Below are 25,349 nucleotides of genomic sequence, written 5' to 3'. Positions count from 1 at the left end.
CAACTAATAGATGAGTTTATCCCAAGATGATGAGCCAAGACAAAGACAATGTGTACATTGGATACGAGTGTAGTTCGGATCTGTGCATTTTTAATCCACATTCCGGTGTTTTGAGGGCCATTTCAATTATGCGCACATTAGACGCTGCTTGGTTAATTCATTGGGTTAACCTCAGGGAATGGATTTAGCTTTTTAATGGGTTAACACAGCTGTCGAGATGTGGAGGAATACCGCATTGATCAATGTCGCAATTATCTGCAATAGGTCTAATCATCCATATATAAGTAACACTGCAGAAATGTTCTATTGTTTCAATGGCAATCGTAGCTGGCTTTTGAATTTACCTATTTATGATTTAATAATCTACATTTCCCAGGAGCCAACCTAAATTCAGCCTGCCAAAAATGCGAGTGCCAATTGAAAGTGCGGAGAAATGCAAAGCGTTCGAAATTTGCATTAATAATTCAATTTCAATAGACAGTCTACTACAAATATGCAAATGCGGCGAACCTAGAGTTCTTTGAAATGCAAAAATTCAATTCGCATGCCACAGCTACACATCCATTGATTTACGAGGTGCAAATCAAATGCACTTCGCACACCTCAAATTCGCGCTCAAACTCAATTGTTTCCACTTCAAAGATAATCGTCAGAGTCTATGAAAATAATACCCCAAACGCGTGGGTCTTTCATGTTTTTTGTGCTATTTATTTGGGGGAGAAGTGGCTGCAATAAAAAGCCAGAAATATGCGTTGCTCCTCATATCTTTATCGATAATTAACTGCTATGGTCCCTCACACCACGGCTGTCTGCGCGGGATGTCTGCCCAATATTTCATGGGCGTACTGTCGATAGCTGACCGCAAATGCCGTCAAAATCGTCTCTTTTTTCACATTTTGTGTGTTTGCCTCGCTTTGAATATTTGAGCAGCCGGGCCAGCCAACTGGCAGCCAGGACTTCTCGTTTTCCCTCCGAGTGACCACCTCCTTTTGGGTGGCAGGACACGACAACCAGCCCGTCCAGGTGGCTGGAATGCATTTAGAAAATTAAAAACTGTGGCCCGCAACTAGCAGCAGTTTTGTCATCGTTTTTAACGCGAGTGCGATTATTAAGGCATGCAATGAATGGCCCAAAACATTGGCTCACCTCACGCAGCACAGTTGCGGTTATGAAAATGGCAATCTTATGGATACTGCCTTAAGGACATCATTTCGTTTAGGTTTACATTATTCATGTATCTAAGTATTTACTGTGTTATCATTGACAATAAATTTAATTTTTGTTTAGTCCTGCAAAATGTTTGTGGCGCCCCCGGTGGGGCGGTAATTATATTGCACTATTCCAATAATTTTTTTCCTATTTATACTTATAAAAGGGTTTATAAATAGAAAATTTTATAGCTGTTTCTGAGAAATTGGGAGCACCCTGTTTGTTGCCTCGTCTGTTAAACTCTTCTCCCCACGTTTTTGCATATTGGACACCACAAAATGTCAATTCTATTTGCTGCCAGTGGAAAAGGGGCGGCTCTTTTGGAGGGTAGTTGGCCGGGAGTTGGCACTTAGTTTATTTGTCGCTGCGGTGGACAAAACGCTGGCAAATATAGAAAATTGAAACAAAGCGAAGAAAACGCCAATGACGTAGATAAATGCAAGAGTGGCAAATTTTCGATTGTTCGCCTGAGAGCTTTTCCCCCCCTCCCCCACACTCAGTGTGTTGTTTTGTATTCTGGTTTCTGTTTTCTGTTCTTTTTGTTACAACGCTTTCGGTGTTTGAGTGGTGGTGTAGTCAATTTTTTGATTGCCCCACCATTTACCCAAATTAAAAAGTCGAACGCTCTTCGCCTGTCACGCGATAACGATTTTAATGACCAGCAACGATAACGATGCCAATTGCATGGCTGTCAGTGTAATTCAAGTCATTACGCATACGCCAGATGTGGATCAGGAAATGATAGCCAGCAAATGGATATGGAGCGTAGAGGGAAATACGCGAAATGAGCCAAATACAAATAAAAACCACTCAAGATCGGTGAAAATGTGTGACAAAAACGTGGAACATGTCGCAGAACCAACAACACAAATACCTCCAGAAAAAAAAACAACAAGGACATCAACAACAACAACAACAACGACCACCGCCGAAGTGAGCTTTAAATTCACTTAATTATGGAACACACACGAAGTGCATGCCAACAAACTGGGAAAAGAGCAGAGACAAAATGCGTGGCAGTCGATCCGGAGACAATGCGAGTGTCCACTGCCCACCGTCCCCCCGTACAGTGTCCACTGTACAGTGTCCTCGCAAATCATAAATAAAAAAGGAGCCCAGAAAGAGAGAGCACGATTGCAACCGCATCGCGACTGCGACTAAGCCCTCATCACCTGCCCCAGGTAATTGCAAATCCCGCACCGATCTATTCCACTGTGGTGCAAGTATATCTAACTGCGAGTTCACAGATTTGCCACTTATAAAGCAAAAGGTTTACTGAGGATATTGCGGCAAGTAAGCACACATTCTTTCATCCTTTTTTCATAGAGAAACCAACCAAAATCATATGTGTTAGCTATTCGCTAGGCTTAAAAGATGCGGTCTGTTTTGATTTCGATCGGATCTCCCTATGCCTTGACCCACTGTGCGCCAGCTTATTGTGTGCACAATTTCGGCATCTCCAAAGCCTCCTCTTGTGGCCAACTGCAGATCGGTTGCATGAATAACAGAAATTCATCAATAAAACATGTGCAGATCGCCGGCGAATGTTGCTAGTGGTTGGTGACCAGTGAGCAGTGACCAGTGGACACTGGACGGTGGACGATGGATAGTGGCCACTGTGTTGTGCAGCTCTCACGGCACACGTCCGAACGTCAGTATGTGGCCAAAAGAGAGAGAGATACCTGGTGGTAGTTGAAAGTTGGTAGCTGGTGGCTGCTAGCTGGTTGCTCTGGGCCCAAACTGGTGTTGTTGTGCTGTTGCTGTTGTCATATCGTATCAGTTTTTGGCTTTCGTCAGCCACTTGGAAATGCAAGTCGGTATCCCCCTGGATCCCCCGATTTGGAATTTTCAATCAGTTCCAATTGTTGCGCGCCGCTGACAAAGTTTCGCCTGGATCGAGTCGGATGGGATGGATTGGGGTCGGTGGAGGGGCATTCGCTGGCTTGAGTGGCAAAATGCGCTGGACCCCCGGGCAAGTTAGCGCTTTAGCTGGGGACCCACCTCCTCCACCTCCTCATCCAACTGCTCCGCTGGCACGGGCAGAGGCAAAATTTAGTTGCGAACAGATAGATTATCCCGGGTCTTTGTCTTCCCGCCGGCGGCATGATCTACTGGCATATCAATGAGCGGGTCGGATGGGCTGGCTCTGGTGGCTCTGGTAGCCACCGACTGATCCATGCCGCCTTTTAAGCTGATTGGAGATGGGTGCTGCTTGGCTGGTAATGGTAAATGGTAGCTGGTAGCTGGTTAGCTGGGAGTCAGCAGTGTTTTCAGCTGGTGATTGATATGCGTCCGAGCCGCAGGAATGGAATGCAATGCCGACAAAAGTTACAGCCCGCCTGACAAATGCGACATGTGGACGGGGAGCTGGCGGGGATCGCAGGTGTGAGCGTGTCACGATAGCTCAATAGAATTATTGTCCAACAAGTACTTTGTGTTTCAGAGGACAGTTATATATATAGGAACATATACCATTTAAAAAACTATAGATCGTAAGCTTTGCTCTTCACGCTACCATCTCTAGATAGGATTAGGCCATGTGTGAGCTGGATGCTCGCCATCCCGGCTAACAAGGCAAATAAATAGGGGAGAAATGAATTAATAATCGTAAATATCAAGCGCAAAGTGTCGCACCCGGGCACGTGGGGCAGAAAAAGAGATGGGATGCAGTATCTCCAGCTGGAGATTGGCCAAGTGTAACTGTTATTCCAACGGATGGCATTCTGGAGCAGCAGAACGCCGAGCAATTTTAACAAGATCATAAATGTGCAGCGGGCGATCTGTGATCTTGCCGAGATCGTGTTTTTCAGCCAGCTCTTTGCTGTGTGGCAAGAACTGGCTGGGTTTTTTGTTTGTTGGTTTTTGCCACTTCAGCCTTGATTTTCGCCCGGCCATTTCCTAATTTGCAAGCTCAGTTGAGCCGGAGGAGGCAATCAATTAAATTTAATTATGACACCAATTATGGCCTGATTGTCAGTGCGGCCGACTGCCAGCAACCGGTCGCACTTTAATAATAGAATCATTAAGCGGAGTGCAGAGAACTCGGTTCGCAGAAAACCCACCATTGTGGGCAGTCCTACAAATGGCAATTGCAGCTGGAATCGCAGAATGGAATCGCAGAATGGAGTTGGAGTTGGAGCTGGAGATGGAGATGGACTCCACATAGGCAAATACTTGGGGACACCCTTCGCCGGAGGTCCGTGGATCGGGCATTACGGGGAATCACACAGGGCGCTGATTATCATCTGCATAAGGTGTGCCTCAATTTAAAGGGGCCTGGGGACTACAAAATTGCTTAACAACTCAATGAGTTCCAATGGCAGTACGAGATGCCCAGGAATGGTTTGGCGTTGGCTAAAATGCACGAGTTAATGGAGTTGGTTGGAGGATGCTTTAGCTGATAGCTCTACATAGACTGCCACTCTAACCAGAAGCATTTTGTTTTTCAAAGAGTTAAAGAAGGAAATCCTTTGTAATACAAATATCCGCCTTTGCTAACCGCTTGTTTTCCTCCCAATTTGTTTAGCATTTTTGGTTTCCTTAAATTGCCTACACTCAAACAATATTTCCGAAGCCAATTAGGGCGGGCACACGCTCGGCAGGAGGAGAAGGGGGCGTGGCGGCCGCAAGGATGTGCACACAATTAGCATAATTCGCCTGACACGCGACGGTCGACGGGTCGCATTGGTGGGGGAGTTGGGGGGATGCCCCGGCTGGAAAGTATCTTTCAAGTGTCGGATTGCCGCGAACTGCGCGTCTCAATTTACAATTTATGAAAATAGAATTTGCCTCTGCCATTTTGATGAATTTTTGTTTGTCTCTCTCGCAGGACTCGCTGCCACCCGGTTGCAGCTTCTGTTTCATTTCAGCTCCCTTCATCGAATAATGGGGTAAGTCCCCCACCACCCCCCTCCACCGCTCTTTTCGAGCTCTTTGCATGTCTGCCGCATCGTGTTTTATATTGCAGTTGATAATAATGCCAATAAATCAACGATACGCATACACAGGCCGCAGAACAGCGCAGAACAGGCTGACAAAATAAAAAGCCAGCGACGATGATGAAAAGCAGCTTAAAATGTCATCTTTTGTGTGGCGGAGCAACAGGACGAGGTCCTGGACAGGACAGGGCAGGAATACGCCAGTGGATGTGGCTGTGGCAGAGGAGAATGAACTATGACTACTTACCGATCAATAATGACGGGGTCCGATGGCGTCTCGTTGCGGTTACCACAGCTCTTCTTATCACAGCAGCGGCTGAAAGGAAAACAACAGTTTTGGATCAATTTTAACTATAGTTTAAGTGAGTTGATATAATAATATAATAATGAAATCATACTAATATATAATATACTATAATATAACTATAATTCTACTAGAAGTAAACGTTCTGATTACCACATCTTTCCATTAAAAGTAAACTACCAAATCTTTCTTTTCCAAACAGATAGATCAATTAAACTGGGACTTTCCTATAACGCTCTTCGCATTAATGGGCTTAATGGGTTATCTATAGAAAAACGATCTGATATACTATAACCTTCAGCATAACCCAGTTCTAGTGAACTTTTAAGACTTGCTTGCAATGTGACAACTTTTGGGGGTCAGGCATTTGTCATTGCTCTGCACTTATCCCTTATCTGCATCTGTATACGCACTCATACATATATCTATATCGAGTTCAATGGCTTCGTAATTTTCGACTGCACAGCCCCTGGGCTAGAAACAAAAAAAAAACACACATCGAAGTATAAAAGGGGGCTGGGGGGTGGTGGATTGAGTGGGCGAAACGGGTGGTTGTGGGTCATCTGGGGGTGGTATTTTTGGCTTGGACCCGGCTTTTGGCTTTTGGGTTTCGGGTTTTGGGTCTTCGCTGGGCATATATAACATAAACATGGATGACTGAAATGGGCGCAAAGCCAAAACGATAAAGAAGACGTCCTCGTTGTCCTGCCACTAGCTCTATCGCTATCTCTATCGCTCTCTCTCCCGCGCTCTCCTCCCCTCTCTCGGTCTAATGGGGGAGTCTGCAACCCCCGTGTATGTGTGTGGGTGTGAGTGTGCAAGTGTGTGTGCGTTGTCCCCTTGTTTTTGATAATGCTACGCAAACATAAAAACTGGGTGCCAATCCGAAATAATAAAAGATGGCCGGCCCGGCAACAACAACAACAAGCGGCCAGTGGTGGAGGCTCAGAGGGGGGTGATAAAGGGGGGTGGTAAAGGGGGTGGCTGGGGTTTCGCCGGCTAAGGCTGTGTGAAATTTTTTTTTGTTGTTTGGCTTTCGCTCAGCGAGTTTTTTGTTTCTTCGCTCTGCCGTTTTTATTTTCTACGCAACCTTCAACTGTCAGAAAGCTGCTAGAAGGGTGAACAGCAGCCCATAGGGCGGTGGGTGGAGTTGGGGGGTGTTTTGTGGGTGGTTGTGGGTGGCGATGAGGCGGCGCGGTAGTCAGCCATTTATACGTTTCAGCTCGCGTGCGTTTGAGCGTGAAAATAAAACGAAGGACACTCAGCCGCTCCACCGGACGGAGCTTAAAAATCAACAAAATTAAAGCAGTCCCTCCTGGAAGAAGCTCGGGGAAAAGCGTAAGAAAATCGTAGGAAAACCCGGGGAAAATCACGGAAAAAATACAGGCAAAACAAATGAGAGCTCAGGTCTCTCTATAATTTGAGTGGCTGTGGCAAGCATCCCTTTTGGATAAAAAAGAAGGCAAGTTTAAGAAGCTCCAGGGAGTCGCTTTCCGAATGCCCGCGAGACTTGAGATTGCGTTTCGCAAATCAGTAAGAACTAGGTGTGGATTGTAGGTGGAATGCCAAAGGATATTAAATCACTACTAGATAAGCACTCACCTGCACATCACCTCGTGCGTTAGGAGCACTCGACACATCTCGGGATTCTTGTCCTGGCCCTCGTAGATGATGGCCTGCAATGTGAAAAGAAAAATTAAGGTTATAGTTTTAGCTATATTATGATATTATAATATTATGTTATGATATAGAGGCTGGTATTTGGATGAAAGTATTTTTATAGACATAACTTTCAGTACAATTTGTAATAGGTAATAGATTCTCTTTCTTCTCTCGATTAAAGGCAAAACAACAATAGTATGGCTAATTGTTTCAAACCTGATTATAATCATGGAATTTGCTACCTGCCACCAGCACACGAATAAAACCCACGTGACCCCGTTGTTAACCCTCTGCCATCGACACCCGACCGCTCGACAAATTTGACCCCTATCCACAATCGTTTTGGGCCAAGACAAACACTCATAAATGCTAATTACAGAGCCCCGAAAACTTTGGGCCAGCAAATCGACATATGGGACACAATGCAAATATTGACAATGTCCACAATTTTTACCTCTGCATGGACATAATATGCGAGGGGTATTCGTTCTAGTATTTGTGTTTGCCCAGTGAAAACGGCACTCGAACTGACTGTCTATTTGTTTGTTGTTTCCTCGTTGCTGCGGTGGCAGTGGGCGTCCTTTCGAGGGGGTGGTGTGTTTGGGCCAGGAATCGTGCCATGTGGAAGGAACAGCAACCGCAAGTGCAGCGTTCGGCAATCTGCTGCAATTTCCACAAGCCTCTCTTGAAGTTCCAACAACAAATAGATAAACAAGGGTATGAGGTATGAGGTGGGTTGGCAGACAAAAAGGCGCATAGTTCTCTAATTTAAAAATGATTAAAGCGGGTGTCCTGCCACCCCCCTGGCCCCCCGCCCGCTGACCGTAATCCAACACTCATCCAGCGAATTAGTTGGCAAAAACACGGCATATGCGAGGGGTGAAGGACAAGGACAAGGACGAGGATGTCCTGCGGAGGGTGAGAGGATCATTCATCAACTGACGCAGATACACGCAAAAGTAATAACAATAACCGAGTGAGGAAGCCAAAAACCTGAGCCGTGTGTTCATCCACCAAAAAGTAAAAACAAAAAAGCGAACAGAGTGCGGCAGGAGCAATCCTGCCACTTGCCGTCAAGGACGAGTGGTTCCTCTGACGTCACTGGCATATGTATGCATTTGCTTCCACATTCGGCAGCGAAACTGTATCCCGGAATGATGAGCCCATGCCCAGAAGCTGTGCCCAACCAGATAGATAATCAGAAATTAATTTTAATGCAACCAGCAGTAGTCCTCCAGAATCCCACCCTGTATATGAATATATATGTATATATAGGGTCGCCCCCCGGTGTTTTTGGCATTAGCCTGGGCACATGTAAAATTATGATCATCCCTTATTATCCCGTTTGTCAGGTTAATAATTCCCCCGGTCCATGCTGAGTCCTGTAAAGGATCAGACAGCCCTCGATGGCCCAGCTCAATGTCCAATATCTGCGGCATATTCAGCATTACGGCTCGAACTTTTCCGGACGGAGTGCAGCTAATTATAGGCCGGACTAGCCCGGGATATCCTTTTTATCCCAGTCCGGGGTAATGGACTTTCAATGTTATCCCGCGCAGGACATAAAGTTTTGCTGGGCTTTATTATGCGACAACTTGTAAGTGTCACCTGTTTATTTTGGAGTTCGAAAGGGAGAAGGAGAATGTCCTTCGAGTTTAGTTGGTTTTAGTTAAGTAGGTGGTGCCAAGAAAACAACCGATAAGAATTAAACATCTCCATGAATGGGAAACAAATCCAATTGGTCCATAAAAATAACCAAAGCTAAGTTCTCCGGCCCAGAAAAAAAGCAACTTGCCTAAAGAGGATACAAGCAGGAATCATCATCCATCATCCATCATCCTTGCAGTGGGATGCAGAAACAAACAATTAGTTTGTACCTCGTACTCCGTGTTTTTGCGGAAATCCGAGGCTAAATGGCTCATCTAATGAAAAAAACGGCAAACTAAACGAAAGCCACTAAAACTGGAGTAAAAGCGTTTAAACTACGATTTATCAACAGGACAAAGAACAGGAGTCAGCGGCAGGACAACAAAACAGCAAGAAAAAATGCGCAAAAAAGCGAGTGATGAAGTGATGACAGGACAGGCAGAAAAAGGACTCCACACGGGGGTCATGGGAAGGGGGTAGGTGGCAGAAGGGGGATGCAAACAGGATGAGCCGAGGAAGCTTTTAAATTTTAAACGATTTCCCATCAAACTGCGAGCGAAGAGTCGATTTTTTGCAGCATTTTTGCAAATTGTTATTATCGCTTTTGGAATAAAATGAATCGACGCTCGCTGCATTATTCACGCACTTGAATGCTGCATGCTGCATGTTGCATGTTGCACATACTGCATATTTAACGTGCCAAATAAAAATCTCGCCAAACAAGATAAATTATCGCGGACAAAGGGGCGACTGCAAAAAATGTTCGTGAAAGGGCACACAATAAAAAAAAGAATACATAAAATAAGCGAATAAAAAACCCATGGAGGGTAGCTCTTAATTTATTAAAGCTACATTTATCGGGGCAACGCATAAATTGCCCACCCAGAAGAAAGGACACCGAAATAAAGGTTACCGCTGCAAGGACTCGTGCATCCTCAGTTCACAACTCAGTTCGTGCACTTTGTCGAGGGAAAAGGGTGAAAAGCCTTTTTTGCCGGGCCCTTTTTCTGCATATTTGCATATTTTTAGGGACACGGGATAACAATGTAAGCTGGCAGCTTCTTGAAAAATTACATAAACGAGCATATTGAAATATGCACTTCCCGAATTATAAAGGTTTGTTTCCCATTGTTTGTTTTGTCAGTTATAAAGTTATGAATCATTAATTGTTTGCTAGTTATGATAAAGAGAAATAAAGGTTAATATTTATTGGGAAAATTAAAATACTCTATGCTTTTAAAGTGCAAAAATTACTATATCGAAAGCATGCAACTTACGTTGCCCTTTATTAAAAGTAAGATGGCTTTCACCCACATAACGCGGTGCATTTTGCACACCTTTATAAAACCGAAGCTCCCCCAAGGGAGCCAGAAGAATTTCAAAGGGGAGTCCGCATGCATTACACAGTTCGCATAATGAGGACGATATCATTTTTCCGCCTCTTGCTCCCTCTCTCTCTCTCGCGCGCTCTTTATGCCCTGTGTCCGTCTCTCTCGACCGCAGAAATGCACTTGCCGTGAAATAAAAGCATTTTTAATCGCATTGCGTGCGAGAGGGAGAGCTAGCGTGGGGAGGGCCGCCAGGCTGGGCGGGTGCGAGCGGGACGGACGGAGGGCGCACATGCAAATGTGGAGATTTCGCGCAATCTGTTGAATTTATTGAGTGGCCGGCGGCGCCAGCGACAACAACAATAACAACAACAATAACCATTTGCCATTAAGCGCGCTGTGCTCGTTCAATTTGTTAATAATCGAAAATGATTCTCTCTCTCGGCTTTTTAAGTGTTGACATACAAATTAATTTTATCGCTTAATTAACACGCGCAGACAACAGCAAGTGTGTGTGTGTGTGCGAATGCAATGGCTATAGGGTATTTAATGATGCTGCTGTTCCGATTTTTTGTTAACCGTTAGCGGTTGGGTAAATCGGGTAACCGGTTGGCGGATCCTTGTCACTAGTTCGCCTGGATTTTTGGGACCCTTTCAACCACTTTATGTCTCAGTTATTGCAGTGCATTAATCGCCCGTTATCTGCCCTCTCCTTCTCTCTGCCCCTCGAACGCCACATACAGACATATATCCATCTCTTTTTGGTTTAGGATTTCGATGCGCTTTTGTGCGTGCATTCGTGCGTGCGGTTTAATCGCGATAAGCGCAATTTTGGCAAAACACAAAAACCGGGCAAAAGGATTTGGCCATTGTTTTATGCCGGACCCTTATAGCACCACTCTATCCTCCTATCCTATCCGCTGATGAAAATGAAATATGATCGCCGAAATGAGGCGATTTTCCGAGCTACCATCGTTAGCTCAAATTGCAATTGCGACGCCTCCCGTTCGAACTGTTTTTGGCCGTTATCTGATCGAATGTAATTATGATTATGACCATGATTTGCTGCTGCACTCGCCCAGCCCAAAAAAGGGGTTGCAAGGGTTGTGCGTCTATGCGTCTCTGCTGCTTTTTTGTTTTTCCCGTTTTTTATTTGGGTCTTGCCACGTGGATGGATGGCTGCCAGTTGACAATTGTCCTGCCTTCATCCTGCCTCCTGCCATTTGCGATTGAGACGATTCCGCCTTAATCGCATTCGGCCCGCCACAGTTACCAGTTCCCAGTCTCGAGTTACAAACCCACTTGCTGGAGATAACACTCGCTTATCCCCGCCTTACCTGTTACGCAATCCGATAAGGAAAAGCGACACGCGACAAACGAAACGAAATGTAAAATTCAAAAACATCCAGTCGAAAACAAAGGGTCTGCAAAGAGGCAGCCGAACCCACCTAATCCGATCAAATGATTGTTCTTTTCCCAGCTTGCGACACTTTTCCAATGGGCACAAACTCGTAGCGCAGTGCGATTTTCCCAGGTTAGGGGTGGGTACATCAAAAACGCGCCACAAGTCAAGCGGAAATGGGCAATTCAAGGATGTCAGAGGAAGGAACTAACCAGGATGTAATCGAAAAATACCTTATATCTTAAATAATATACCATCGTTTTTTTAATATGTTTCTCTTGCCAAATCTTATCTTGAATTTGCGAATGTTGTGAAATAAATTCAAGTATCGGAAAGTACATACAGTCTGATAATCTACAATGAGTAACCATCTGGGAATCTGTCGCATTCGGCCCGGAAATTTGTATTTTTCCTTGAAGACCCATTAAATAGCGTGTAATTACTCATTTCTATTATTAAGTAACTCTTAAGGGCGCTATTCACTTTTTCGATAAGCTTTAATTGCCTAAAACAATTGCCATAAACAATCGCCTGAAATCATTTTCTTATCAGCAATGCCTACAAAACCCAGCAAAACTTCACAGAGACCTTTGCATTTACGGACATTTTTGTGTGTGATATTTTTAGCAAATTCAATTGGTGGCGGCTCAAATAATTTTGCGATTAAATTGCAGTCTCACAAATGGATTTGTCACCATAAAGAAAGCAAAGGGGGCGATGTCGCATGCTGTCGATAATTTGTGGACAAATTTATTGCGCGCTCGTTTCTGATGCGATGCGAACGGGCTAAATGGGCAAGAAACGCCCACAAAAGCGGAGGGAAATCGAGAAGCGCTGGAGAAGCGAGGGGTTAATGGGGAAGAGACGCCGAAAGGAGCGGACGGAGCGGACGGAGCAATGTCTATAAAAATTTGTCACTCGAGAAATTAATTGCCCTTGAAAAGGCCGAAAAAGGAGAGGAAAGAAAAGGCCCAGCGAGGCATTAGGCCCGCAAAAGCGGACATATGGTGCACCAGGACTACAAGGACTACAAGGACTGGAGAAATGCCCCAGGACCTGCACGCACCCACAACAAAGCGCATTAACAATGTTCGATCCCCGTGCGATTCTCTCAATTTCCTCGCTTTTCTCACTTCTCTCGTTAGCCCCGGTCACACCCCTTTTGTCCACGCGGAAAAGTTGGAAAAGTGCTGGTTGGAAGAGAGCTGCTCGTTTGACGGCTCAATTTATTGGCCAAAGGACACACCAGGACACACTTAATTAGCCATGACAATCAATTTCAAATGCAACTTATGCTCGAATCAGCAAAACAAACATCGTGTTCGAAGCGGAGAGTAGAGGAAAATGCACGGAATCAGCCAAGTGGAAGGAATTGGTTTTTCATAGCCTGGTTAACTTTGGCCTTAATTTGCAGCGAGCCGCGTGGTAATCAGGAAGTTCTTAATTTATGTAAGTGGCAATCGCAAGATGAATTGCAAATTCACTAAGTGGTTTTGAAGTTGTTGCTTGTTTCGAGTTTTCTGTGGATGGAATCACTCAATTTATTCAAATAAGTTGCTCCTTGCAAGATGTGTAAAGGATTCAAACCTGACTTGTTAAGCATATATATTTTTTATGATTTCTAAGCATGTAGCAAGCATATTCCTCTGCTAGGTAATCTTTCTTTTTATTTATATAGAGCAGAGAGAACTTTTTCGAATATGGAAGAGTATAAGAGTTGGACTCACCTGCTTGGTCACCGAATCGATGAGTCGCACGAAGATGTCCTGCTCCTGGCGAGCTCCTAGAAACGGAAAACCGAGCATACGATCATATATAGCACTTTGTAAACTTTAAAGCACACTCACCATTTGCGTAGAGTAACTGCAGCCGGTACTGGATGCCATTGTTGGTCTTGGTGGCGTCCGACTCCGAGTCCTTCTCGATGAATCCAATGAAGGCCGTGCGCTCGATCTCGATGGGCTGTCCAGCCCGATCATACAAGGCGATCACGAAGTGGAAGAAGTTCGACTTGCGCAAATTGCTGGGCGGCTGCTTCTCGAAGTGGGCGCGGCCAATGCCCAAACTGCAATGATAACGAAACGAAATAAATGATGGGAATTAGTGACTAGTGAAATGTATTACATGCGAGGAGGCGGTAATTATGCCATTAGTTGGGTAAATACAGAGCAGGCCTAAAGAGCCTCTAATTGGCAGCGAGAGTCTAGTTTGGTGGCCAGAATTAGGGGCAACTCAATTAGACTAGAGAGTGACATTCGGGCAGCAGCTCCGCAGCTCTGTGACAACTATCATTAAAAGCGCATAAGCAACATCAACGTGACACAATAATCCTGATGTATGACAGTCCTTGTTGTCCGCCCCCCTCCCCCTCCCGCTACACTTGAAATATTTTATATACAGTTGCTGTATGTGGGCCAAGCAGACAGTGTGGGCAATTATCGCTGGCAGGACACGTGGACACTGAGCCGCAGACGGAATAAAGGCTTGTCCTTGCCCCGCCCCCAGTCCATATGCTAAATGTCAGGACTTCGTGTTCCCCTGTTCCTGTCCCCCCATTCCCTTCCATTATCAACAGTCCTCCTGTCAGCGAACAATTACCGGGCAATGTCGGGCTGGCAAGGACTAAGGTAGGGTCCTGTTCTCTCTTCGCTGTATGCATAACGAACAATTTAATTTAGAAAATGCTGATTTTATCAGATTTTTTGTATTTGCGTTATTTCCTGCACTATTTATGTGCTGCTCCTGTTTGCACAGGCAATGTCAAGGAGCCGCATGTCCTGGCTGGCTGGCCAACTGACTCGAGGGTCCTGCAATTATATACACATTTGCCAAAGGATAATGTCGCCATCAGCTAATGATAGACTCCCTGCCGCCTCCCCGCTCAGCTCCTCGCTTCGCTCCAATCGAAAGTGCAATCGAATTGCGTCCTAGTTATTAAATAAGTGCTTGGGATACCCAGTGGATTTGGTGGACAATTTTATCAGTCGGCATTCGGATTTGCCTTTCTGCTTTTCATCAGCTCTGATTGCCTTTCAACGGCTGAGTGATACGATTTCGCGAGTCACGGGGGAAGCTTTGATTGAACTTCGCTGAAGAAGTTGGAGGAATATTTCTTAGTATCTAGAGGGTTACACATGTTAAATAGCTGTTTGTTTAAATTAATATCTTATATCCGTATCTTATCATTGTAGATTCTACTATACAGCTGCATTTTGTATGATATCCACCGCAATTCAAGAGCCTTTAAGTGACGAGAATGTTTATGAGAAGTGAGGACTTAAAATAACATGAAATGCAGGCGGATAATGCCCTTTGCGGACTCCAAGTGAATCTGAATACGACTTTTGCGAAGGAAACAAACATTTTGCACATTTTGCGGTGCTAAAGTTGATTCACCCACAGGGTGATATCAAATTAAGAGGCAGCCCAGCTTTGTGTGCTGGCATGGGGTAGCAAAGGTAGGAGGGAAAGCGGAAGTTCAATGCGATTTTCACCGGCAGCAGTCACCTTTGTGGGCGGAAAAGCGGTGGAAAGGTGGAAAGGCGGTGCCAGTGTACGACATACGAATGCCAGACATGTTACATTCTGGTGAAAGGTTATTGTTATGGCCATGGAGCGGAGTGTTCGAGTGTTCGAAAAGTGAGCAGCAAAATAATGCCGAGTACATCCTGGATCCTGGCAAATAAAAAACTTGTGCCAACACCCCCTCAATCCCTCCCAGCCGACTAAGTACGTTTTCTTTTTTTTCTTTTTGGTTTACCAGCTTTTTGTTTTCTGTTGACTTTTCAACTCGACTGGCTGGAAATTGTGGAAAATCGTTCTGCGGCAGTTTGCCAGCTCACTTTGTTTGCACATGCCGCCAATTTGCCACGAAGTAGAGCAGCTAAAAAAGAGATATAGATATAGAACATTTTTGTGGCCGTTTTGCTGTTGATTTTATTATGCCAACATTTAATTGTCGCAAATCGATGCCCAGGTGGCCGTCAGGGAAAATAGCAGAGAGGAGGACACCTGGACTCCTTCGTGGTCACGTTTAGTCTATTTCTGGCCGGGCACGTGAAAATTCGCTTTCCACACATGCGAGTCCTTTAAAAGGCGACTTTATTGGTGCCAGGAAATATCCTCATTGTTTGAGGACACTTTACGGCCATTTGTTGCAATCTAGAGCTGGAACTGGAGCCGAAGCTGTAGCTGTGGCTGCCTCCATTTCTTCTCCCTGGACAATCTTTGTTGAAATAAATTTTCGAATATTCCTCTGATTTACGAGCAGCGACAAGAAGTACAACACACCATTGTGTGTGGTTTATGCACTTTGTTTATAGTATACGAGTAACATTGTTTCTGCTGTTCCAGTTAGATGCGATGCACTGATAAGTGTTTAAATAAATGGGTTGCCACAAACATATTGAGCAATTATCGGAATCGAGCAGATTTATTTGTCGCAAAAGTTGCGTGCAAAGTGTAATAAATCCAAAATTCAAATCACAAAAGTTTGCATTATTCTTGGTGGTGAGGCAAATGAATTGAGATAAAAGTGATTGAAGAAGTTATATTGCGTTTGTACAATTTGTTAATTGTTAAAGTTACATTTATAAGAAAACCGGGATACGAATCTTTTTTAGAACATTACTATCAAAGCAAGAAGAAATGTGTTAGGAATATCTTTACTTTTAAATCACTTTGTTAATTAATATAAAAGCTTTAACTTGTTTAGACTGACATGCAGAATATAACAGCTCTCTTGTCGTATAATTCAACGTTTTTAATAAAGTAAGTGGTTTGAATTGAGGAAAATATGTCTGCTTTGTCATTAGCTCTTGATTACTCATAATGTACTTTTTGTTTGTACCTAAAGTTCACACTTCGCCTCTAAAAATAATAAAATTTACGTTGTTTACCCCAAGAATTTCATGAATTTCATAATTTCCACAGAATTTCTTTAATTAATTTTCTGACTAGATTTTGCACTAGATTACAATACCATCACAACTTGACTACAACATAAAGTTTTCAAAGAATTTCTATACTTCACTTTCTTACTAGACTTTGCACTAGATTACAGTAACATCACAACTTCATTACCTCGTATCACAGCGCATTGTCTTATTGTCTAACGTCTGATTGTGATTATGATTCTGATTGGGATTGTCCTGCCTCTGGATGTGATTATCAAGATGGTGATGTGGGTGTGCGTGTGGGTGGGAGTGCTGATTTGCCGCCGCTGAATGAACAAATCCCGCTGTCATTTCGCTCTCGCTTTCCGTTTGGGCAACTCGCGCACTTCTTCTCGGCGCGAACATCTCACGCCAGAAACATCTCAAACGCAACTAAACAAACAAGGGCCAAGAAAAATAAAAGCTTTTCTCGAGCAACCCTCTGCTGGGGGTCCTTTTTGTCCTTGAGTGGAGAGTGCAGAGTGGAGTGACTTCTTGGGAGTCGCTTCATTTGGATGAGGCGAAAGTGAAAGTCAAAGTCCAAATAACATCCCTTTTCGGCTCAAAGTCCCCCGCATTATCCACCCTCCCCCCCATATAGTATCATCCCAAAAAGTGCGTGCGCCCAAACATTTTGAGTGGGAATTTCGAGTGAGTCTGGGATCTGAATGGACGGACTTTGTTTTGGGGTTCATCTTATGGCGCACAGGGTGGGTGGCGGCCATAAAAACTCGCCCACTTCCCCGGCTGACTGACTGACTTACTACGTTTCGGAATCGCTCCCCCAGGGGCCTCCATATATTGTTGGACTTGGACACACGGGATGCCGGCTTTGGCCAAAAGTAAACAAACGCACTTTTTTTTTTCTTCCACAGTCTTCCCTTTTTGGAGACTTCTTTTTGTTTGGGCTTTGCGTGCGTGTTGCTGAAACATTGTTGCGGGCTATTTGGCGCGTTTCCTCTTGGAGATTGGAGATTGGGGGAGAGATTAGTAGAGATTAAGGGGTTTCCCGTTAAGCCCACCTTGTTACATGTCAACAATGAATGCTGATGGGCCCCTCGTTGGGCGCCATATCATAAGCGGCATTTCTTAAGGGCTTTGTGGCAGCTTATTTCATGATCTATATTATCTAGTAGCAAGCTTTAGTTTCTCAATGGAAAAGGAACATGCCTTATTTGTTATTAATACGATAGTTATTGATCCATGTTCATTTATTGCAAATATACCATTCGATTTGCAATGTTAAATCAAATTAAAAAAGCCTGCCTAATTTAGTAGAAAATATAAAGCAATTAGGTTATCAGAATTTCCGCAAAACATAAACTAATGAAATTACATTTGTGAATGTACAAATTGTACATTTAAATTATGAATCACTATGAAATCTACTCTTATTCCAGACTTAACTTGATACACAGATTAGATTTATGTAACACTTAAACACATGAAAGATCACTTATTCTGGCCTCTGTGGTTCAGTTTTTGTAGATTTGCACAATGGCTATTGGTTTTGGTCTTGGCACTGAGAAGATCACTTCATGGGGTCATTTTCGGGTCATCATGCAACCCAATCCCGTCACTTACTTGCTCTGGTCGACGACTGGCTGCATGGCCCACCGGCTGCCCAGCGGCTCCTCCTTCAGCGAGGTCATCGGTCCGCGCGGCTGGTTCATGTCCACAGCGGCGGTGGGCGGCAGGCCGAACATCAGGCCGCCGGCGGATCGCGGACCGGAAACGGCACTGGGGTACAGCTTCCGGCCCCACTCCATGCCCAGCTCCAGGGTGGGCCAGGGGGAGGCCGAGCTGAAGCCCGGCACCGGCTCTTCGGAACGCAGCTTGAAGCCGTCGGTGGCGAACGGATGGGGATGTGGATGTGGATGCGGATGTGGATGCGGATTCGGATGGTGCGAGTGCGAGTGCTGGTGGAGATCAGCGTACGCGGCGACGTCTCCTCCTAATCCTGCGCTGGAAATTGTGGCTGCCGTTTTGAAGGCTCTTTGCTAGGCGTTTTACTTTTGTTTAGTTTTTGATTTTGTATGTTTTTTGTATAACTCGATCGCTTTGCGGTGTGGTATCGGGTACCCTTTTCTATTATTTTGGTTCTTGGTCTCCGGAGAGCTGGCAATCAATCGCGAAACGAAAGTGAGACAGTGAGTGTGTGTGTGTGGGAGTTTTTGGGTGAACTGGCCAATGCACCGCAGAGAATTTGGGATTTTCGGAAAATTGGTCTCGCAACAAGTTTGAGCGGCGCGCGCTACCGTCCCGAGTGGCTGTTAAACCCCAACTGAATCCTTGCCAGCGATGCTGCTGCAGCAGTCGAAAAGAAGCGGCGGCGACGGCGCAGCAGCAGCAGCAACAGTGGCAGCGACGCAGCAGAGCCGCATAGGCGGCCGTGGCAGAAGAAGCAGTGGAAGCAGGGTAACGCGGCAGGCCAACGAGAGTTTCGAAAATGGAAACGAAACGAGTCTGCGCCACTGGGAGAGCGGAGAGAGCGTGCCGCAGGGGCTGGGGGTGGCGGCAGTCGAATGGCCAATCCCGTGGAGAGACGCAAAGCTGTCAGCAGAAAAAAGAACCCACCACCATCCTATGGCATCCTAATGGGAGCGAGCGGTAGCGAGCGAGAGAGAGAGAGAGAGCAGCCCCCTAGGAACGGTGCGAATGGAACCAACGCAACGACGTCCCCAATCGAAGGGGGCGTGTGTCTAGGATCTCGGTTTTGGGATCTCGGGTCTCCATTTCAGCTTGGCTTTATTCTCTATTCCCAGGCACCTTCGGTTCAGCTCTTTTGGGAAACCCAAGTGTCAACGCCTGCAAAGACAAAGCCAAAGCCAAAGCCAGCAAACACAAGGCACCGAAATGCAAAACACACAGACGAAACGGTAACTAAAACCCACAACCAAAACCAAAATCTCTGGGGAGCCGAAAAGGCAAATGCCATTGTGTGCGGTGCTCAAACCTGATTGGCCAGTTGAGCGTGCGACTTCAAGAGAGAGCGGCGATTCTCTTTAACTGTCGGCAAAGCAGTTCAAAACCGAAGCAGCGCCTAGCTACGCGGAACGGCAGAGGAATATTGGAACTGCATATTTGGAAGTCGGAAAATATTCAGTGGTGAAAATGGAGAAACTGCAGTCATAAGTCCTTCATTAACTTAATTTTTATGTTTGTTATTAAAATTTAATAAAAATTTAATTTTAATTTTATGATTAATTTATATTTTTCCATATAATTTCACTTAAGAATATAATATAGTATTAAAAACCAACAAATAAATAAGTAAAATTTACTTAATATATAATTTTTAAATTTATTTTGAACGTACATCATAACATTCATAATGTTCTGATATTAAATATTAGTTATTATACATAAAGGCCTACTTTTATACCTTTATAACTTGACTTTTGTTTCGTAATTGCTGTGAGCACAGACTTGATTAGTCATCATTTTCGGGTTTAACCCTTCTGACTTTCGCACATTATGCAGACAGCAGAAGTTGTCAAACACCGTGGAGTGCCTATAGGCATGCCCTCCGCATCCACATGCTCTTCCCCTTCCCCTTCCTCAGCTTCCAGCAAGGGATTAGTTACCGGGACCGCCCACAAAATTTTCACGCCTCGTTAGGAGAAGAAAAGGTGAAAAGGTCAGGGGATGGCAGTGGTTTTTGAGGTTCTGGGTTCACATGAAAAACAATTTGCATTTTCCGCATTTGCGGTTTCTGCCTGTGACCGATTGAATGAACGAGGGAAAGAGAGAGTTATAGAGAGAGAAAGAGAGGGGGAGAGAGTTTGTTTGACTTTTCCGTGAATTAATTTGTGGGGCGTGGTAATCTCATTAACTTCTGACAAGGCCCGAAAACTCCGTTAACCAAAAGACGGCAACTCTTTTTCCCGAATTTTCCCCACTCCCACACTTGTTGGTCTATTTTTGAGAATCTGAGAAGTTCTGGAAGCATTTCCCCAGAGCTGAGGGCACACAAATTTTATGTGTAAATCAGAGGCGAAAAGAGCAGACAGAAGATGTCCCCAGACATCGCTAATTAACCAAAATACCCAGAAGGAAATTCCACGCCCTTTGACAAATAAATTTTCTTTTTCCGCAAAGGTGAAGAAAATTCCCCGATCCCAATGCTGTGGTCCGCGTGTTCGATTAACCCCTTTTATCGCGCCCAATCCTCAGCGGACTCAGTGGACTCAGTGGAGTTTTCCCGGCTGCGACAGCTGTCATGGAACTCCATGTGACCCCTTAACCCATGCCACCCCCTTTCGGCGCTGATGCCCCCGGAATTTGAATCAAATTGTTTACAATTGGATTTACATGGCGCTGGACTAGCACTAGCCAATTGCTAAATAATTTGTTGGTACATTCACATTCTCCGGACTTGCTTTCCACCCAACCCCTATGGTGACTTAGGGGATTACGGAGGGTTGGGAAAGTGACAATCGGAAGGACTCTCATCACCACAATTACACTTTCGTCAATTAGCCGGAGGCTTGACTCTTTGGCATAAATAAGCGGATTTGTGGATTTACGGATTTTATAATCAGTTACTGGTTACATACAGGTTGATATTTGTGAATATTTATAGATATTTGTGAACATTTAACAGTGCCATACAAGTTTTGAAAAGGTGGAGAGACTTTAAGTGACTCACTTATCCAAAAGAGTAGTAAAGAGTATGTTTACATTGAGCTCATCAAATCAAACAAACGCTTTCTAAGCCCCCATATTGGTATTATGAAGAGACTTACACTGTGTCCACAAACAACCTCTTCTACTTCCGATTTCCTTGAGGAAACCCTCACCCTTTTCCTGTGACTTCACATCCTGCGCCATCTTGAAAAATGAAAAAACAATGAATAATTCCAATATGCAAACTGAGTCGCATGTAAATGTCCCATTTGTCACTCGTAAACAAAAAGCAAAGGAGGAAAATGAGAAGGATCTCAACTCCGTCCATATGCAAGACATTCACAGGGTCATAAATAAGGGCGAGCGAAGGAAATTTGAGGCGCGAACATTTTAATTAGTTTCTAGCTCGCTCTCGAGTGTGTGTCCTTTGGTTCCTGGGGCCAGGACACTTATGCAAATTACCCGGGGCCCCGACTAATGAGAGGGGCGAGAGCGGCTAACACACCGTGGAAATAAATCATATTTAGTTACAGATGGAGGGAAAATCAATGCTGGATTTCCACAAGTCATCATCACCGCATCATTGTCGTGAGTTCGGTTTTCGGTTTTCGGAATTTCGGTTTATTCTCCACGGACTGCGACAGATGCCAGCGATTCATCCAAGTACGCACGACATTGTTGCATTGTCTGCCGATCGGAGACCACCAAAGTTTTCGATTCCTAGGAATTTTCACCAACCAGCCAACCAGCCAACCAAGCAGCCTTGCAACCAAGCAACCCACCCAACTGCACTTGCCGCAGTTTTGAAGCAAGTGCTCAAGTGTTTGCCACTCCATTTCGAGGGCAGCGAACTGGACTCGAGTGGCACGTGGCACGGGTAAAAAAGCCAAGTAAATTTAATTAAATTATCTCAAACACGTGTTTGACCAACTGCAACGATTTTGCCAAAACAATCGCAACCAGTTTAAATATTTACCCAATTCTCGGCCTAAACGTTCTCATGAGGGTAACTCCACTACACGGCCATGTAGAAAAAAAAAGGTTTCGTTTACATAAGAACAACAAAAGGGGCGGGAGTCTTCAAAAACACAACAACCTTTCTTCAGATTTATTATTTCAACAAACAGAAGGTGAGTCTGGTGGGTTAGGTGCGCAATTTCTTCCCACAAACATTTTCGCACATGCCAACTGTGCGGTGGGAAAAACCCGTTTATCAGTCGAATAAAAATCGCAAAAAATCATAAATATTTACAAGTCTCGCCTGGCGATCTCAGCCGCTCGATAAGCATTTTTGTGGCCGGTGAAAACAACGTGGCCATAAACATGAAATTATTTTTCAGCCTGGCCAAATACGTGGAGGCCAACGCATCAAATGCGAGATTGGAAAAGTGCCGCTGGTTCATTAACTTTGGCGCGGCAAAAGATCGCTCTGTGGCCAAAAATAGTTAGCCAAAATATCCCAAAAAAAGATACATATATAAGGGAAACTTACATTTGATATAAAATTCAAAGATATCTTAATATAACTCTTTCAAATTCAAGTGAGAGTACAGAAGTAGTTGCAACAATATAGTAAAATCTATACATTTCTTTAGTTTGCATTTAATTAAATTCCAAGTAGAAGTTGCCCCAAAATGTGCTGTAAATACATCGTTGTAAACTTTTATGAGCTGCTTGTCGGCGGAGAAGAATTCATGCATCTCATTTGGGGTTTTAGTGCAGCTCCCCGAGGGGCAACCCTGCCCATTTCCCATTTTCCATTTCCCATTTCCCACACCTCCGTCACCTGGAGAAGCGTGTCAGCATTGGGGATCCTCTGGAGAACCACAAAAACGCGAACCCACTGCTGGTTGAAGGAGTAGGGAAGTGGTGGAGTGAGCGGCGACACATTTACTAGATTAATTAGCTCATTTACGGTTGACAATGTCCGTGTTAATTCCCCAAGAATTAAATGATAACATCATACGAAGTGGACGAAAGGTGTTCTACGTGTCAATGAAATGGCTTGGCAAATGCCCGATGACACTAATACGTTTGTTTGTAGGGGCTTTTCACTGTGTTTTCGGAGGGGTATCGTAGGAATAGTAGTGAGTGAGTGAAGTGCATCCGATTTGCATAATTTCAAGGACCAGCAAAGGACGCACCCTTCGCTATTCCAACGCCCAGCTAGTTTGAACCACTCACACCTTCCCTGATCATCTTTTCTGCACCCCATCTCAATGTTCCAACTCCCCCTTTTCCGAGTACACAGACAAAAATTACTCTTCATTCATAAGAAACTTAGATAAATGGTCATAGTATAACCAAAGAACTGAGCAACTGCATGGTTTAGCTTGTAAAGGTTTACCTAGTTGCAATATAAATATTTCTCCCAGTGCACGTGGGCAGGAGTATAATTTGACTTCATTATGCGAACAGTTGTTGCCTTTAGTTTTGGTAATTTATTTCAATTTTTTCAGTCCTCCGTTGCTCGCGGCTGCCGTGGGCAGCAAGGGGTTAATGCTCCTGGAGTGCAACCCCTGTAATAAATAAGTATCTAGGTCCTGCAAATGTTCATTTTACTGAAGTGTGTGTTTGTGTGTGTGTTTGGAGAAAATGCCTCAAATGTTTTGCTGTCGCTGGCATTGTTGCAATTGTAATTTGTTTTTATTGTCGCTTCCTGTGTGCGGAAAGAGGATTTCGGGTGTGGCCAAAGAGATGATTCTCAACAGCCGAATCGAAAAGGTTCGTAGGCGAAAGGAGCTGGCCTATCACAACATGGATGCCGGCATTCCTAATTAATTTTTGTGAAATTTTCAAATCTCATCGGACCCAAAAAGAATGAGGAAGCTGGCGGCAGGACTACGCTAGTCCCGAGGGGGCGACCTTTTTGGCCATTTAGTCTCAGTGTCGGCCACAAACAAGCTGGCTAACAAACAAAAACAAACAAGATACTGGGAACTGGTAACAAACTAACGGTACAGGTCTTGGGCGTGTTTCGATACTGGACATCTGCACTTTCGGTCAGACATTTTGGAGAATTATATACAAGGATATTGACACTTATCTTCGTCTCATTCTCGACGGTTTCTCAGTAAAGTCAGCAGCCAATCCCATTCGCAATCCTCTCGAAACTTCAGTCTTGTGCAGAGTCCTGCTCTAAAGGACATAACCATGCATATAAATTTGATTATTATTAAGTCGGGCACATTAGTGAGCATTTCTAATGAATGGAGTCGAGCTTGACTCCTTGTGCCCCCCAAAAAAAGGGTCAGTCCACACAGACCCACACCCAACCACCGCCACATTCGAGCTGGTTAAAGCCAATTTATAAATACTCAGGTTTATGGTTTTAAGTGCTTAAATATTTAGCACACTTCTTGGCCTCAGACTGTCTCCCTCTCTCTCTCGCTCTCTGCATTTATGTGCCCCTCTCTTTCTCCACGTGTGTGAGGCTTTTATTCATAATTTATGCGTCCGCAGGGCGACACTCATTCGCTTGTCAGTGAGTGTGGGCGTGAGTGCACTCATTAAGCAGAGGCTGTCCTTAAAGGTAAATGAGCAAATTTAACTCAAAACGGGCTTATGTTGCTGAATGGTGCTCCTTTTTCCCTTCTATGTATTTATAATACAATAGCTATTATATATATAACAATAGCTATACTCCTATCTATCATTCCTGATTCATAAGCGCAACATCTTTTCCTCAATTATCCAACACGAAATGAGCAAATTCAATCGGGCTAAGTGCTATATAGACCACTTTCCCCTTGTAAACCTCCCCCCATTCAAATTTTTGGAGAACATTATGCGCTGCCATCGCAGTGACCTGATTAATGAAGCCATTCCGATTCCGATGTTCAGCTTAGCGATTTCAATTATCGGACATGTAAGGCGGGGGATTGCAGTTACAAGGGGGTGGGTGGTTGGGTGCATGGGCGTTGCAGACGACCGCCGATTAGCACGTGCCACTCGTTCCGTTGCGAGCCAAATCGCAGGAAGCTAACCAAAACGCAAGGACACGTGGCAGGAGCGCAGCTTCCAAAGATAAACATAATTATGCCATACGGATTCCATACGGAGGGCATGCGGAGGGGGAATGGCAACGGAAAGTTGGCCAATCTGATAACACGCAACGAGATTTGTCATCATCAAACAAAGTGGGCGTGAAAATTGCGGATGAAAACCAGCCAGGGGGGATCTGATCGCCAGGAAGGAAGCGCGGATGTAAGGATGCAAAAGGACACGACGCAAGGCTTCCTGCCCGGATGCAATCATGTCCAAGGCGTGTGCGCGAAATATCCTTTGTTTGCGTTT

The 25,349-nt window shown here is 44.6% G+C and overlaps 1 protein-coding gene across 1 annotated transcript in view; it reads right to left on the bottom strand.

The window, feature by feature from the left end:
- Positions 1 to 25,349, bottom strand: part of LOC122613560 (transcription factor collier) — a 35,150-nt gene that overhangs the window by 7,988 nt on the left and 1,813 nt on the right. Inside the window, 5 exon segments of the mRNA XM_043787781.1 lie at positions 5,395 to 5,463; positions 7,054 to 7,127; positions 13,218 to 13,273; positions 13,338 to 13,555; positions 18,009 to 18,389. Coding sequence (XP_043643716.1) covers positions 5,395 to 5,463; positions 7,054 to 7,127; positions 13,218 to 13,273; positions 13,338 to 13,555; positions 18,009 to 18,389 — 798 coding nt within the window.

Source organism: Drosophila teissieri, chromosome 2R (assembly GCF_016746235.2).
Source record: "Drosophila teissieri strain GT53w chromosome 2R, Prin_Dtei_1.1, whole genome shotgun sequence".
In the NCBI taxonomy this organism is placed as follows: Eukaryota; Metazoa; Arthropoda; class Insecta; order Diptera; family Drosophilidae; genus Drosophila; species Drosophila teissieri.
Note: the sequence above shows the minus strand (reverse complement) of the source record. Positions and strands in the feature narration are given on the sequence as shown.